This window comes from Pantherophis guttatus, chromosome 3, assembly GCF_059756535.1.
Source record: "Pantherophis guttatus breed Tessera chromosome 3, ASM5975653v1, whole genome shotgun sequence".
In the NCBI taxonomy this organism is placed as follows: Eukaryota; Metazoa; Chordata; class Lepidosauria; order Squamata; family Colubridae; genus Pantherophis; species Pantherophis guttatus.
This window is the reverse complement of record NC_142065.1, coordinates 104,897,550-104,913,357: the sequence shown is the minus strand read 5'-3', so window position 1 is coordinate 104,913,357 and position 15,808 is coordinate 104,897,550. Positions and strand designations below refer to the sequence as shown.

General features: G+C 37.2%; 1 protein-coding gene across 5 annotated transcripts in view; it reads left to right on the top strand.

The window, feature by feature from the left end:
• RASAL2 (RAS protein activator like 2) overlaps positions 1-15,808 on the top strand; it is a 235,918-nt gene that overhangs the window by 118,713 nt on the left and 101,397 nt on the right. For all 5 annotated transcript variants that reach the window (XM_087890144.1, XM_034409725.3, XM_060690139.2 and 2 more), the window contains exon 3: positions 1,115-1,241. In XM_087890144.1, the coding sequence (XP_087746270.1) occupies positions 1,115-1,241 (127 nt within the window). The remainder of the gene's footprint in view (positions 1-1,114; positions 1,242-15,808) is intronic.

Sequence of the window (15,808 nt, the reverse complement as noted above, 5' to 3'; positions counted from 1 at the left end):
ACAATTTATCAGTTGTAAGCTAGTTCCAGTTGATAGTTGCCCACTTAATTATTTAGAAGTTGATGCATTTTTGCAGAAATGGTTTGGAAAAAGCTTTACACTGCTCGAATGTCTTGCTAGATTTTCCATTCTTTTGATGGGAGAAATAAACAAACTGCAAATTAATAATTAACCCTCATAAATACTATGAAATTACACATACCTGTCACTTTGAATATATACTGAGAACAAGCATATCTAAAACCGTAATTTAAACGGTTTGACACTGTCAAAATTGTGTCCGATTGAAAACAGACATCTTAGCTAAAAGTCCAAAATGAAGAAAATAATTGAAGTTCTTAAGTAAAGTTTTTACACAAGGCTGTCATAATCTTCTCATCAGCAATTCTTGGACATCTTGTACTAGAGATTTCCTAATGTTTCATGGAACAATATTGTAATTTCAGGCTGCTAGTTCTGGATCATGACTTTGAAAATCCTTATTTAAACTCATTTTACAAAAGCTCATCCTATTATAATTCAGTTTTTGTGCTTAATAATTTGCTGTTTTTTTCAGTATATTATATATGCAACTCATTTGACAGCTCAACTGCCCGAAGGATGAAAATCCAATATCATGCTTTCTATACTGCACAGTTGAAAAAATAAACTTGAACCACATTTCATATATCAGAAGGCAGTCATAGAAGCTAGACAAAAAAATGAATTTAGAGTTCAGTATCTAAAATTTCTCGTATGAAGATACCAAAACAAACTCACTACAGGCCACAATCTTGATAGTGGTTGAGTATGCATGCGTATTGCTTTCATCTCAACCACAATCATTATCCCCACTGATTATATCACTGTAAATTTTTTTTGAAAGAAGAAACTACAGTTGAAAGAACATATAATTTAGAAAAGGGGCTCCCAGAGTTATGCACAGCATGTCCAAGGCCTTAGGTACCCTTCTAATCATACAGAGTTAAATCTTGGCTCAGATATCTATGAAGTATCTTTAACGTGCATTAGGGTAATAGCAAAGACTTTTGAACCAGAAAAAATAAGTTGTTCTTCCAATTATTTATATTGAAAGCTGAAAATTGTATCATTCCTGTATTCTTTTCATATACAGGTAGCAGTCGAAGGAGGACAAGAGCAGCCAGCAGAGCCCACCAAAGGGCGTTGCCTCCGGCGTACCGTGAGTGTTCCTTCAGAGGGTCAGTTTCCTGACTATCCACCAGAGGGAGCTACTAAACTTGGTAATTATATAAGGAAACTTCGTGTTCTAAGCTAACATTTCACATTCAAGAAACCACATCCTGCTGTACTCTAAAAATCTTGTCTGAACTAAAAGCCTTTTAGGAATGTTCCAGGAAAGGCTATATAGCAGCGTCATTCTGAATTGATACTGAACTGTTCATTTGCTTTGTGGATTTACCTGAATTAGTAAAGTTCCTGTTACATTTCAAGTAGGAAGCTTTTAGACTACTAAGACTACTTTTGAAGTTTACAGCCTCGGGTTTATAGCCATTTAATCTTGGCCTTTGGGAATAAGCACAGAATCTTTTTATGGTGGTTTTAAATGTCTCCTGCTATTTGTTGGAGTTGCTTAGTTAAGACTTTAATTTTCTTACAGTGTCGGAGCTCTTAGTTTCTGCCAGGACTAAACTGTCATACAGTATATAAATGTGTAATTTTTACTATTTGGTTTATAACAGCAGTTCATATAACTGTTGTTTAAATAAGCACCTGCTAAATAAGTGATTATGCTCAAGGGAAAATACTGCAAAATGTAAAGGAAAAAGGGAGAGTAAAAATTAAGAAGCCCTGGATTATAAGAGTGGATTTCCCTCCCAGCATCTTGGTGTCACAGTGCATAAAAAATTAGTGCCCTTGGCATTTTGATGGACAGCTGATAGGATAGAAAAAATCATAAATGGTTTTTTTTTCATTTTTTCATTAATTCACAAATCTGACATTTTTATTTTATATATGGAAAAGGAAAAAAAAATTACAGCAATTCAAATGGTTTCCCCTGCTATAATTGCTTAATAGATAAAAACAAAGAAAAGTTGGGGGGCATATTCCTCCTCTTCCTCCTCCTCTTTCTTTGCCTAATTTGCCTCGAGTCCTAGTGGACAATCACTTAAATATGAGCCAGCAGTATGCAGCAGCTGCCAAAAAAGCCAACACAGTTCTAGGCTGCATAAACAGAGGGATAGAATCAAGATCACCTGAAGTGTTAATACCACTTTATAATGCCTTGGTAAGGCCATACTTGGAATATTGCATCCAATTTTGGTCGCCACAATGTAAAAAAGTTGTTGAGACTCTAGAAAGAGTGCAGAGAAGAGCAACAAAGATGATTAGGGGACTCGAGGATAAAACATATAAAGAACGGTTGCTGGAACTGGATATGTCTGGTCTTATGAAAAGAAGGATCAGGGGTGACATTATAGCAACATTCCAATATCTCATGAGTTGCCACAAAGAAGTGGAAGTCAAACTATCCAAAACACCTGAGGTAGAACAAGAAGCAATGGGCGGAAACTAATCAAGGAGAGAAGCAAATAAGGAGAAATTTCCTGACAGTTAGAACAATTAATCAGTGGAACAACTTGCCTCCAGAAGTTATAAATGTTCCAACACTGGAAGTTTTTAAGAAGAGATTGGATAACCATTTGTCTGAAGTGGTGTAGGGATTCCTGCCTAGGCAGGGGGTTGGACTAGAAGATCTCTAATGTCCCTTCCAACTCTGTTATTCTATTCTATTCTAATTTATGCTGAATTGCCTGGGGAGGAATCCTTAATGATGGTTACAAGAATGAGCATTCAACGCATTTAAACAATATATTAAAAGAGGACCGGTTGGCCCCTTTTTACAAACTAGTAAGATACACTACATAAAGGTTTCCAAATTGCGAAGAGCACTGACTTCAGCACTTTCCCTACAACAGTTTTACAGTGCTATTATAACAAAAAAAAATCCCATGTAAACTGAGATTGTGTTCCTTTGGACAAAAGTCTGTTGAAACTACAACTCATGTCTTGCAATACTGTATCGTCTACAACATTAGTGTTGAATTCACAGCCCGCAGGCCAGATGCATCATGTGCTGGCCATCCCACCCTCACTTTAGCATCAGGTGGGTTTCACTTACCTTTGCTACCTGTTCACTCGCGCGCCACTTCTGTGCATGCACAGATCGTATTTTATGATGTCCAGGCAGGTAGGTGGAGCCTCCCGCCGATGCTGCTACTGGTCACGTGACAACGACATGAGTTTGACACCCCTGTTCTACAAGGATTCAAGGACCCACCTTATAATGTTTTACCTGGTAAACCACCCAGGAAATTCTGATCTTTTTTATGTACAGTTATTATTATCAGATCACTATTGATTCAGTCTCCTTGGACACAGCTAAATTTTGTTCCATAGCCTGTAAAATTAGGCAGACTTGTGCATTTATGAGCTCACCACCAGTTGTAATATTTTGTCTTGTTTCAATTTTACTTTTTTATTTATGTGTTTCTGTTTTAAATTCTGGTCAGTGACCATAACAAAAATTCTATTCTACTAGTGTGAGTTTGAAATAAGTTGAATCCTGGAAATTTATGATAAAAGTCATGAGAAAAAATAAATGTCCCTTGTGTTACCATTTCTTTGTATCCAAAACTTTAGTTCACATCCTTCAAGGTTACGAAGGAAAGTTAACTTCACACATCTTGTGATATTAAATTTGATGTCACAGACTGCCTGAAAAATAAGCCAGACAATATCAAGATATAAATGCCCCAGTGTCCCTGCTGTGTCAAATTTAGCCTTAAGCAGCAGGTCACCTAGATAAGACCTCCAATTAATTTCTTGGAACTTATTAGATGCAGGTACACAAATATTCCCTACACTACTTGTTTATCTGGGGATAATGCTGCATTGCCTCATTTGCCCTACTTTGTTGGGATGGTATCATTGAATGACGTTGAAAGGGCACTCTGATCTCTTGATGGCCAGTGTGCTGCTGAAGGGAAGAATGCATAAGGGGCAACTATCAGTGAGTAGAAGGCTACTTGTATCTTAGCCATTAGCATTTTAGAGTAATCAGAGGAGTATTTGTGAAATGTTTACCAAGCAGTATAGTTTTCTCACTTCTGTTTATTGTCAGGAAGGCATTGTAGGCAGTGTTACAAGAAAGAAATGAGGTCTTGATTTTTAAAGGAAAACAAAAATTACAAAATGCATAGAAATCAGGTGAAATGTATTACTACAATGACATTCAAGAACAATCTGGCATTCTTGAAATGAAGAGAAAATCAATGCATCAAGTGCAAGTCATAATAAGCAGTAGCAACAGTAAGGTGGAAAGGGCAGAATAAGTATCCAGAAAAAAAAATCATGAAGGAAGGGCAAAATAATGCCTCTGAGTCACATTGTTTTCCTATTAGTTTCCCATTAACTCATTAGTTTTGGTTAGTTTAGGATTAGTTGTTTGGGTGAATGTCATAATTTGAAGGTCATGCTTTGCAGCAAGTAAAATGGCGTTCTCTCTCTCTTAAAAATTACAAGGGAAATTGATGTCATGCTGGAGAGCATTGGATATGACTGGAGCAAAAAGAAAAAAGAAAAAGGAAACAGATGGCACTCAGCAACATGTGCTACCAGCAATCCTGGCAACAGCTGTACCTAAAATAGCTTTGGTATGACCACCAAATGCTGGAAAGCACAAGAGAAAAGATAAAATAGCTAAGACAGCAATTGTGTTGTAGAGTTTCAATGTATAGACACGCAGATGATATCTGGCTAGTTTTAATTAGCAAACATTTTATTCAGTGAAAAATAGTAGCTGAAGATTGATGTTCACCCCACAGAGAGGGCTCGCAATCTGGGCGTCCTCCTGGACGCACGACTGTCTTTAGAAGAACATATGATGGCCGTGGCCAGGGGGGCTTTTTATCAGGTTCGCCTGATCCACCAGTTGCAGCCCTTTCTGGATCGTGACACCTTGCGCACAGTCACTCACGCCCTTGTCACCTCCCGACTGGACTATGCAATGCTCTCTACATGGGGCTCCCCTTGAAAAGCACCCGGAGGCTCCAATGGTCCAGAATGTGGCCGCACGGGTGGTTATGGGTGCAACTCGTTGTGCCCACGTGACACCCCTTCTGCGCGAGCTGCACTGGCTCCCAGTGGTCTTCCGGGTGCGATTCAAGGTGTTGGTTACCACCTTTAAAGCGCTCCATGGCATTGGACTTGGATACCTTCGAGACCGTCTTCTGCCACCAGTAGCCTCCCACCGAGAGGGTCTCCTCAGGGTGCCATCGGCCAAATTATGTCGGCTGGCGACACCCAGGGGGAGGGCCTTCTCTGTGGGAGCCCCTGCCCTTTGGAATGAACTGCCCCCCAAAATTCGTAAAATCTCTGATCCCCGTGTATTTCGCTGTGCCCTCAAAACCTTGTTGTTCCGCCAGGCTGGGCTATCAATATAAAGATTTTAATTGGTTTTTAAAAATGGGATTTTAAATTTGGGGTTTTATAATTGGGCCTATCATTTAATAATTTTAATTATTTTTAAATTTTGTCTGTCTTTGTGCTTTTAATCAGGCTGTACACCGCCCTGAGTCCTTCGGGGCAGTATAGAAACTAAACTAAACTAAACTAAACTAAACTAAACTAAACTAAACTAAACTAAACTAAACTAAACTAAACTAAACTAAACTAAACTAAACTAAACTAAACTAAACTAAACTAAAATAATAAAATAAAATAAAATAAAATAAAATAAAATAAAATAAAATAATAAAATAATAAAATTAAATAAAATAAATAAAATAAATAAAATAAAATAAATAAAAAATAATAAAATAAAAAATAATAAAATAAAAAATAATAAAATAAAATAATAAAATAAAATAAAATAAATAATAATAAAATAAAATAAATAATAATAAAATAATAAAATAAAATAAAATAAAATAAAATAATAAAATAATAAAATTAAATAAAATAAATAAAATAAATAAAATAAAATAAATAAAAAATAATTAAATAAAAAATAATAAAATAAAATAAAATAAAATAATAAAATAAAATAAAATAAATAATAATAAAATAAAATAAATAATAATAAAATAATAAAATAAAATAAAATAAAATAAAATAAAATAAAATAAAATAAAATAAATAATGTTGATGTCCATTACATGCCTTAACTTGGGTCCTGCAGTGCTTTGGCAGTTTGATTTGTACTTTGGAGGGCTGGGTTCAAATCCCTTGATGACAATGAACTGTAAGGTTAGCATAAGCCCTGAAAGTGAGTGTACGATAGTATCAGTTATTAGATGCAGTAGTGGGAACATATTGATACGCTTCAGATTCTATTATCAGGGTTATGTGTTCAGACGCTTTTACTAGGATGAAAGACCCTCCTTGGATATCACAGGAAAATAGCCAGTCACAAGAAGTTTGGAATCCTGTTCCTGATAAAAGTGAGAATAAATTTAATAAAAAAGGAACTCTGGTGATATTCTAAACATTTGATCATGTTATATTAAAACATGCCAATTTCAGTAACCATCCTCTACCTCTATGCTTTTATATAGCGTCTCAACTGGGAGAGTTATCTAATGGCAAACAGTTTGCCTTTGATTATTGATGGGTCATTATTGCACATTGTTGTTATAAACGGGGTGCAGAGTTCATCACCTTGTGCAGCTGCTTCTCGTTACTTTAATTACATTTCTAACTGCAGAGACAGGATCTAGACTTTCCATTTCTGGCTGATGGTTGCACTAATGTGTGTATCTGTATCTGAGTCTTCTTTGAGATAATTGATTATAGGATACATTTTATTTATTTTTTATTTGCTTTTTGTTCACTGAAGGAAGTCACCCTCAGAATCTTTCTTGAGGCGAACTGTTTTAATCGTTATCCTGTATTTATTTTTTTAAAAAATAAATACTTTCTATTTAAATGGTTCTCATATTAAAACTATAACAGGCAGTCTTCTTGTAATCAATGTAGAAATTGGTGTTTTGGGGTACTTCCAAGTAGCTCCTCAGTTGTCTTTTGAAAAAAAACAATAAGCAGTATGTAAAACTCCTTTAACTATTCTGCTTCTGTATTTCCATTATTACCTCATTTGTTCATCTATAGCCGTGATGGCGAACCTATGGCACACGTGCCAGATGTGGCACGCAGAGCTGTCTCTGTGGACACACACGCCATCCCCAGCTGCTCTTCTGGTTTCCGCCATGCACGTGCCATTTTCTGGGCTGCTTTTTGCCCCCAAAACAGCCTAAAAAATGGCCTGAAAATGCCCAAAAAACAGGCTATTTTTTGGGCCATTTTTGGGCTGTTTTTCAGGCCAAAAATGGCCCGAAAACCAGCCTGAAAGTGGCCCAAAAATGGTCTGAAAACAGGCATGCACGCACCAGTCAGCTGGTCTTTCGGTGTCTGGCACTCTGGCACGCACACATGCATGCACATGCATGCACGTTGGGCACTCGGTGCTGAAAAGGTTCACCATCACTGATCTATAGCAAGCATTCGTGTTTTTATCATTAAATTATTCAATTAAAATAAATAAGAAGTAGCCTCCTGCTTTATCAAATTGTGAGGAATGGGGGGGGGGGGAAACAGGAATCTTCAGATTCATCTATTAAAGCGGCACTTCAGAGGATGGGAACCTATAGGGCAAATCTCTCTCTAATCAAAGCTTCAGGAAAGAAATCTGACACCATAGCAAGCCTGTAATTAGCAGCAGCACAGCCTGCTGTTCCTTTGCTCTAATTGGGAGGAAGACAAAATACCATTTTAGATTCCCTTGTGTTTGGAAAGCTCTAATTGTTGCAAATGAAGGAAAGCTGGCCTAAAATGAGGTCTAGGGAACAGAAATTAATGACCTTACCCTCTTGAAGGAGTCCTGCCTTTTCATTATCTTATATGCTAGAATTCAGGCTTGGTTCATTAGGGATTAACAATTTTACCTAACAGCAAGAAGGATGAGAACAGGGAGAGCATCCTATGCTGAACATCCTACCCCACTGGGCTTTTCTACATGGATGGATGCTCATTTTTTTCCATTTAACTTTACATTATATGTACCTCAGGTAATTGGAGCAGGTTGGCACCATCCCGTCTGATGTGGCTAAAGGTTTCCGCAGGTCACAGTGTGACCTGCTCCTCCTCCTCCTGTGTGTTGCCGCTGCTGCTTCATCATTTTTGTTATTTTCTTTGCCTCCAGGGAACATTTAATTTATCTTAGCAAAGGCAGCATTACACAACTACTTCATGTTAAACAAAAGCACTAAATAACAGAAGTATAAAGGTTTCACATACATATAAAAGGGGGGTGGGGGCGTTACAAATGACGCAACAATCATAAAGATTGTTCTGTTCAGATAACTCTTTCATGCAGATAAAAATAAATATCTTGTTTCTAGGAAGCGGGTAACATCTGATTTTCATTCTCCTTCAGCCCAAAGCAGAGGACTTCTCGCTAGGCCTGTGCAATGCCTCAGGTCTGATTGGAAGGTGTTAGAGATCAATCTGGATTATACTGAGTCTCAAACTGAGCCAAAGGATTTACCTGAAGTGTAGTGGACCAGTGAAAGAGACGTAGGTACAGACTGAGCCAAGTTAGACAAGATCCTGAGACCTGCCATATGCTATAAACTAGAAAGGGAAGAGCAAAGAAAGTCAAGCTGTATACTTGAAAGAAGAAGCATTTAAAGAGAATACATTTAACTCAGGGTTTGAAGTATGGCATCCTTAGTGTTCTCTGAGCTTAGTAGTTTGCTTGCAGACATGAAGCAGCCATCAATAGACACACACAGATAAACCGCATTTATACACCATTCAAAAGATAAAATCAAACCTTTATTGTCAATGCACAACATGTGTACAATGAGATTGAATGAGCCTCTCTTGGTGCAGCCCCCCCCCCCCAAACACAGAATACATCTCAATAACTCAAAATAAAAGAAAAAGAAATCCCTAAACCCAAATAAGTAATAACTAGCACCCATTCCCATATACATATTTGTATATAGCATTATATTATATTATACCGGTATGAACATGTTGCACATTGCGCTGGCCCTGCAAGTCTTATCATATTAAACCTAAATATGGTGTTATGTTGCATTCAAAAGTCTGACGGCCCACGGATAAAAGCTATTTTTCAGCCCATTCATTCAGCTGGCTATGCTTCTATATCTCCTGCCCGATGGTAAGAAAGTAAAGAAGTGCTGACCAGGATGTGAATCATCCCTGAGGATTTTCCTTACTCTGCTAAGGCAGCGGGTCCTGGCGATTTCGTCCAGTGAGGTCAGGGGGCAGCCCATGATTTTTTGTGCTGTGCTCATCACCCTCTGAAATGCCTTTCTGTCCGTGGCTGTCAAGCCAGCATACCATACCATAACGCAATATGTGAGGACGCTTTCTATCATAGACCGGTAAAAGGAAGTAATCAGTCATTGTTCCACCTGATTTTTCCGCAAGACCCTAAGGAAATTGAGTCTATGTTGAGCCTTCCTGACCACCTGGAACATGTTATTTTTGGCTAAGGTGGACTCCCAGGAATTTGAAAGAGGAAACCTCTCCACACAGCTCCCCCTTGATGTAGAGTGGGGCAGGTAGGGCAGGTAAAGAGACAGTAAAAAAGCTAAGAAGGGGACAAAAACCACAGAAAGCATCATCTCCAGCAACCAGCTAAGCAAGGATTAACATTAGACAAACAATATAACAAAAAACAGTTTCCTAATCAAATGACTACAAAGGAGGAAACCACACTCCCACCAATACTGGCAGGGAAAGCTATTGCATATAAAGAGGCAGCAAATCCCACATTTACTAGCATTGATAATGTTACCTTGCCAGGTAATGAAATGTCTGCAGTTAAACAACCAAGCTTAGAAAGCACCAAGGACTCCACATGTTCTTCCTTTTTAGGAAAAAAAATAAATACTTGCTCTCATTCCAAAGTATATGCACCTTACATGAGCAATTTCTAATCAATTTAGCAATGTTAAACTTCATTCTAATAAATTAGGAAGCGCAAGATTCTTGATTACATTGAATTAGGAACACTAATATTCTCAATTCCCTCTGATGTTGTGTTTAATGTGTGTCATGTGATTTACTAGAAATTAACAGTAAAAAATATAAAAATATTTCCTATAGCAATGTTCCTGAGAAAGATATATATCCAATGCAGCCTAAGATTAGAGACTGGACACTTGAAGTTTGAGGTAAAAGTTAATAGATATTGGCTTAAATGCTGTTACATCCTGAAAGGACTGATCCATTTGTCCTATCTGGCCAAATTTAGTCTTCACAATCTCAGGTAGCTTTGGAGAAAAGTCTCATCACATGGTGTTTCTCTAAATTCTCTACATCTTTTAGAATTTGCGCAGATTAAGCAAATCGAAAGAGAAAGATGTTTAAACATTACACATAAAAATGAAAGTAGGCTGAACTCAGAGCACACCAGACATCCAGCAGAACATATTGAGTGCATCTGGCTATTTTATTACATTCCTTACTTTGCCATTCTATGAAATATTCTTCTTTAAGGCCAGGTTTAACATCTCTCAGCAGTTTTATATGGAAGATTTAGTAACACCCCTATAGCTTGCTGAGCCTTTCTCTGCAGCTCCCATATTTCATATGTTGCTATATTGTTCCTTTTCAAATTACAGCTGAAGAAAACTCATCTTTTCTTTATTATTATATGTCTCAGCTCGGTTAGATGAATGTTATAGAAACTTTTTTTAATCAGTGAAGAAAACTTTCATTGCATATAAAGTTTTAAAGTTTTGAATGGCATTTGTTAATACCTGAAATATATGACCTTAGGTTCTCTTGAATAATAATGCATTCTTTAGACAATGTTTACATTATTAGTATTTAAATGTCATTTTATTTTTATATTTTTCTGATTCCTGATATTTAAACTGATTGGTTGGTTGGTTAATTGCAGTAAGACTACATAGATGTTCTATACAGTCACCAGGATTTGATTGAAAGAAAATTTCATCTTTATTTGTGTTTTGCACACCTAAAAGTTGGAGTTGTTTAGAACAGTTTCAACATAATGTTCCAGCATCATTAGAAGACAGATAATCAATTTGCCTTAACATATGGTTCTCTTTTTACTAGGAAAAGAGAATAATTCATAGCAAAATGAAGAAAAAAAAATAGAAAGGAAGAATAAAATCTTTCAACCATTCAACTGGGAGATCACTTAATCATCTTGTTCATGACAAGCACCTCCAAGTCTCATATAGATCTTTCCCTGCTGCCCCCCCCCAAAGACTCTGAGATGCCGAAGCTTGTGTGGGGTAGCAATGTTTCATACCCAGAAGATTCCAAGAAGGCCCCACTTCTGACTTAAGCTCTGACTGATTCTTATTGATAGGTGGTGCACTTTTACATTTGTATCATTGCCAGTGAGGGGGAAAAAACCCAGGAAATGGCACTTATTTTTATTTCTCCTCCCAACTTGTCAGGTGTTTCTGAAATATACAGCATTGATTGGGAGGCTTTTCCAAATCACCGCATAGTACAGGTTAGGACAGGTTTGTAGCAGTCACTTGATCTTCTGGGTAAATATTTACAAAAAACGCCTACTTTCAGTTCCAGGATTACATCATTTTATTTGGTTAATAACCATGCCACGAGGAGGTGCCAAGGGAATCGAGAAACAAGTGGATGGAATAAGGCTTTTATATCATGGAATGGGCAATATGAGGTTATAGTCAAGTTATAGTGATAGAGTCGTGAAAGCCTGGCTGTGTTCCCCTTCCCTCCTTCTTATGCCTCAGTGAAGAAGGGTGAGGCCAGTCTGATCTTTTCTCACTTTCCCTTTCCTGGACTTCACACATGCTTTTGTTTCTGTAACTGTTTCTGCATACTTTCTCCAAGATCATCACTATGGCTCTCTATACTATCTCGTTGTTAGCCTGCTTTACCCCCCTATTGGAGTTATGGGAATGACCTCCAGATTTACTCCTTCCCTCTTGTTTTGCATCTCCTCATTAGATGCTTCCTGCAAGTCAGAGGTAGAAATACTAGGCAGTTCTGTCCTCTCTTCCTGCTGCTGCCTGGGTCAGCTCCTTCAGCTGCCATGAAGGAGCTGGCAAATCTTGCAGCCTAGTAGTAGATGGAGTTGGGGGCTCCCCCTGGGCTGCATGCCAGCTAGTTCCAAAGGGGCCATACTGCTATGAAGCACCTAATACGTTTTTATTCTGAGATTCACAGTCACTTTGTAAGGTGGCAGGTGATGGGGCTTTCCTGGGAATTCTGGATGAAAGTACAAGATATGGATATGGACATTTGTCCAATTCCAGATGACCCTTCCCTTCAGTCTGGGGTCCAGAATAGCCTCTGCTTCTCAAAAGCTGAGTTTTACTGGCAAGGGTAGAGGTCATTCCTAAAGGCAAGTGAACATTTCTTTTTTGCTTTGAAGAAGAAAAAAATTAAAATACACATTTTGTTCATTTTTTGAGAAACTTCACTGCCAACTGCCTTTCTTTCAAAAAATCAAATGAAAGATAGGCAGCAGTGTGGCATAAATTCTCTTTAGAGACTAACCTTACCTCATAGATTGTACTAGGGTTGTCACAGAATAACTGAAGCAGAATAAATGTACGATGCTAACATTCCTCATTTGTCCAATTTCAAGACTTTTTGCTGCGGAAGTGCTATACCCTTCATAGAAATGCCAGCTTATTGACCTACTCAATACAACAGCCAACGAGTAACTGTCCAAGCACTGAAAAGACATGTGAAAAATATTGTGATAAAATAATACTTGAAATTCTTTAGAAAAATCAGACTGATTATTGTGGTGGTTATTATTATTAATAGGTTAGTACACTTCCTAAGTATTCCTATAAATTATTGCAGTAATCTTATCAGCACCACTTATCAGCATTATGCCAAGGAAATGACACTGTGTTTCATCCACATAAATGGGATAGTAACTTGGAATATATATTAGGTCTGTGGTTTTGCTAATTTTAGAATAAATAATGTATGCTGTAAAGACAAAGGACTGTTTTTCATAGAAAAGTATGATCAATATCACTAGTCTGCATCTTTGGGAAGCTACCAAGCCTCACCACTGATGGTTTTTTAACTAGGCAACACCTGGCTCTCCTCAACATTCCTTTTGACATGGAGTCATTCTGAATTTCCATAGAACATTAAAATGAAGCCAGCCTCCAATGCTTGGCATCGTTTAGAGCGCTGTTACTACATACAGTAACTCCCAAGCTAGTCTGCCAGTGCCCATCAGCACAAAAAAAAAAAAAAAAGAAAAAAAAAAGAAAAAAAAAGTGGGGGTGTCATCAGATGTCCCTTTTTGCCCTGATATTCAAACAACCTTGGAAGCGTCCTATAATGTTAAATTTTGAATTCAGGTAGAGTTTATTTTAAGAGAAACTATTTTCTATAAAATATCAAGTTAGATAAAATGGCTGATAATTTGGAACAGCAATGCTACAGTCTTTCAAATCCTCAGCATGAGTGGCAGGATATCTCCCTTGGAACATGTAATATGAATACACCAAGTTTGATGATCTCAGTCTCTGAGATAGCGGGAGCAATTACTGGCATTTGTAGCTGGCCATTAGCTGTTGGAATGCTGTTTTAAATGCCAGGCGCAGCCAATTAAGCTTGGTGACTGATAGCAGAGCCTAGAGTGCTTGTGAGACCAAGGTAAAGTGAATCTGTCAAGTACAGCAGTAACAATGCCAAGTTTTTCCTTCCTAGCATTTTGGGAAGATGGAATGAATTTAGCTGCAGCGTTTTCCTGCTCTTAAAAATGGTGTATACAATGCCTGTGGCAGCAAATTCACTGGATGGCCTTAGACATCATTTCCAACATGAAGGAAAGGCAAAGTAAAACTATGCTAAATGGACATTTTCCATAACATCAGATTCTGCTCTGGTTAGAATAGCAGAATAGTATTTTATTCTCATTTGATATAATAAATGAGAAAAATAAGTATTGTACTCTAGAAAATAAATGTAAGTGTAATAGAATAATAACAAACCCAGTAATCTTTTACTGTAAATTGTCATACAGTAATATAATCAGTGGTTTTATTTAATTGCACTTGCAACTAAGAAGTCCCTGAAATTGACTAACTGAACAGATATGATAGTTTGAAATGTTCAGGAGGTTAAAAACTAATGGAGTTTATAATGAAAATAGTTCTGATGATGGCTGGGAAAATTCTTTTAAGAAATACAAGTAAAGGGACAAAGAGTCTAGAATTAAGCAAAGAGCTAAAAAGCAACCTGTAAGAGAAGATGAGAGTTTTAGAAGCTAAGGAGAAAGAACTGAGATAAAACCTAATCATTGACAAATGCTTTTTGGAAGCTCAGGTTGTGGTCCACAAGTCCACAGTTACAGGTTCTGCAGAAATTGTGCAAAACATTCAGAGTGATCTGAACTTGGATAGATGTTATGTTTTACTAATAATGGAAATTGAGCTTATTTTTACAGAAACCAGGTTGTCTGGCAAACTAAGAAGGTCGTTTCCTACATTATTTTCTTAATTTGTCAGTGGTATTGGCATTGGTGCTGGAGTTGAATTAAAATATGGCTTTGTTCTATATTTTAATATATATAGTTACTCTGGAAGCTCATATACATCATTTTAAAGAGGCGAAACTCCAAATATTAAAATGATTTATGTGTGTGTGTGTTGAGCTGTAAAATCAAAAAGGGTATTAATTGGTCTGTTGAGACCACCTGTAATATTGAGATGGACCACACAACAACAACAAAAACTGGGTTCCACTGCTCTTTAAAGAATTCATATGGGGGGAAGACTGATGTTAGGGGGAGAAAGCTTAGAGAGCCTTTTACTCCAAGGGATAATTGGAAAAAGAGAGTGAGAGAAAGAGAGTGTGCCAAGGAGAAATAGTAAAGCAGTGTAAAGACTAGAGCCTAGAGGGATGAGCTCATTGACAGATTGGGGAGGGGCTTTGAGGTGGGGCATAATTTTGATCATGGTCAGGTCTACTTACATTCTATCTATAGTTTGACACAGAAAAGGACAGGAGGAGGGAGAAATATATCGCTGTTGATGGAATTTCCCATCAATTCGTCCAAGTTGCCCAATTATTTTGCCACAAATGTGGACGTTTTTCTATTGTCATTAACTCATAATATTATGATTTATGCTGAGATTTTGATACAGTCAGATATATATTTGTTTTGAAAGTAGAATTGGCAATCAAGCAAAAAGCAGGAACATTTGTGGTCCAAATTTATGCTTGTCTCTGGTTATTTGCTTCTGTTTTCACTGTATCATAGCAAAGACTCCAATCTTGAGAAGGATGGTTACATTTTCACTTGAAGCTCCACCACAATTTCCATTTTGTGAAATGACTTCGCACTGATGAACAGCTTAAGAGCTCTACTCTGATACTCTTTAATATAATTGTCCTGGGTGGAGTTGATTACACTTTGTAATCTTCTGAGAGAGGCTCTTTTTTCTAAAATAGAGCAAAAAAACCTTTTTTAAAAAAATTTGGAAAATAATACACTGCAGATATATTATGCAGATAAGCACCTATGATAGCTTAAATTTATACACATAGCAAAAAGAAAATACAGGTATGTTGTAACTTGTCACGGAACTGTGATTTTTTTTTTTTAAAAAGAAACCCCTTCTTTATGGCCATGTGAACATTTAGTGGTTCAAGTGAACAGATTTTAGCTCTCTGAAAAGGCCCTCAGGCATCTCAAGTTTTGTATTTCTAGTTTCCTGTGAGGTATGATGGCTCAGCCTGACAGCAATTAATATCTTTT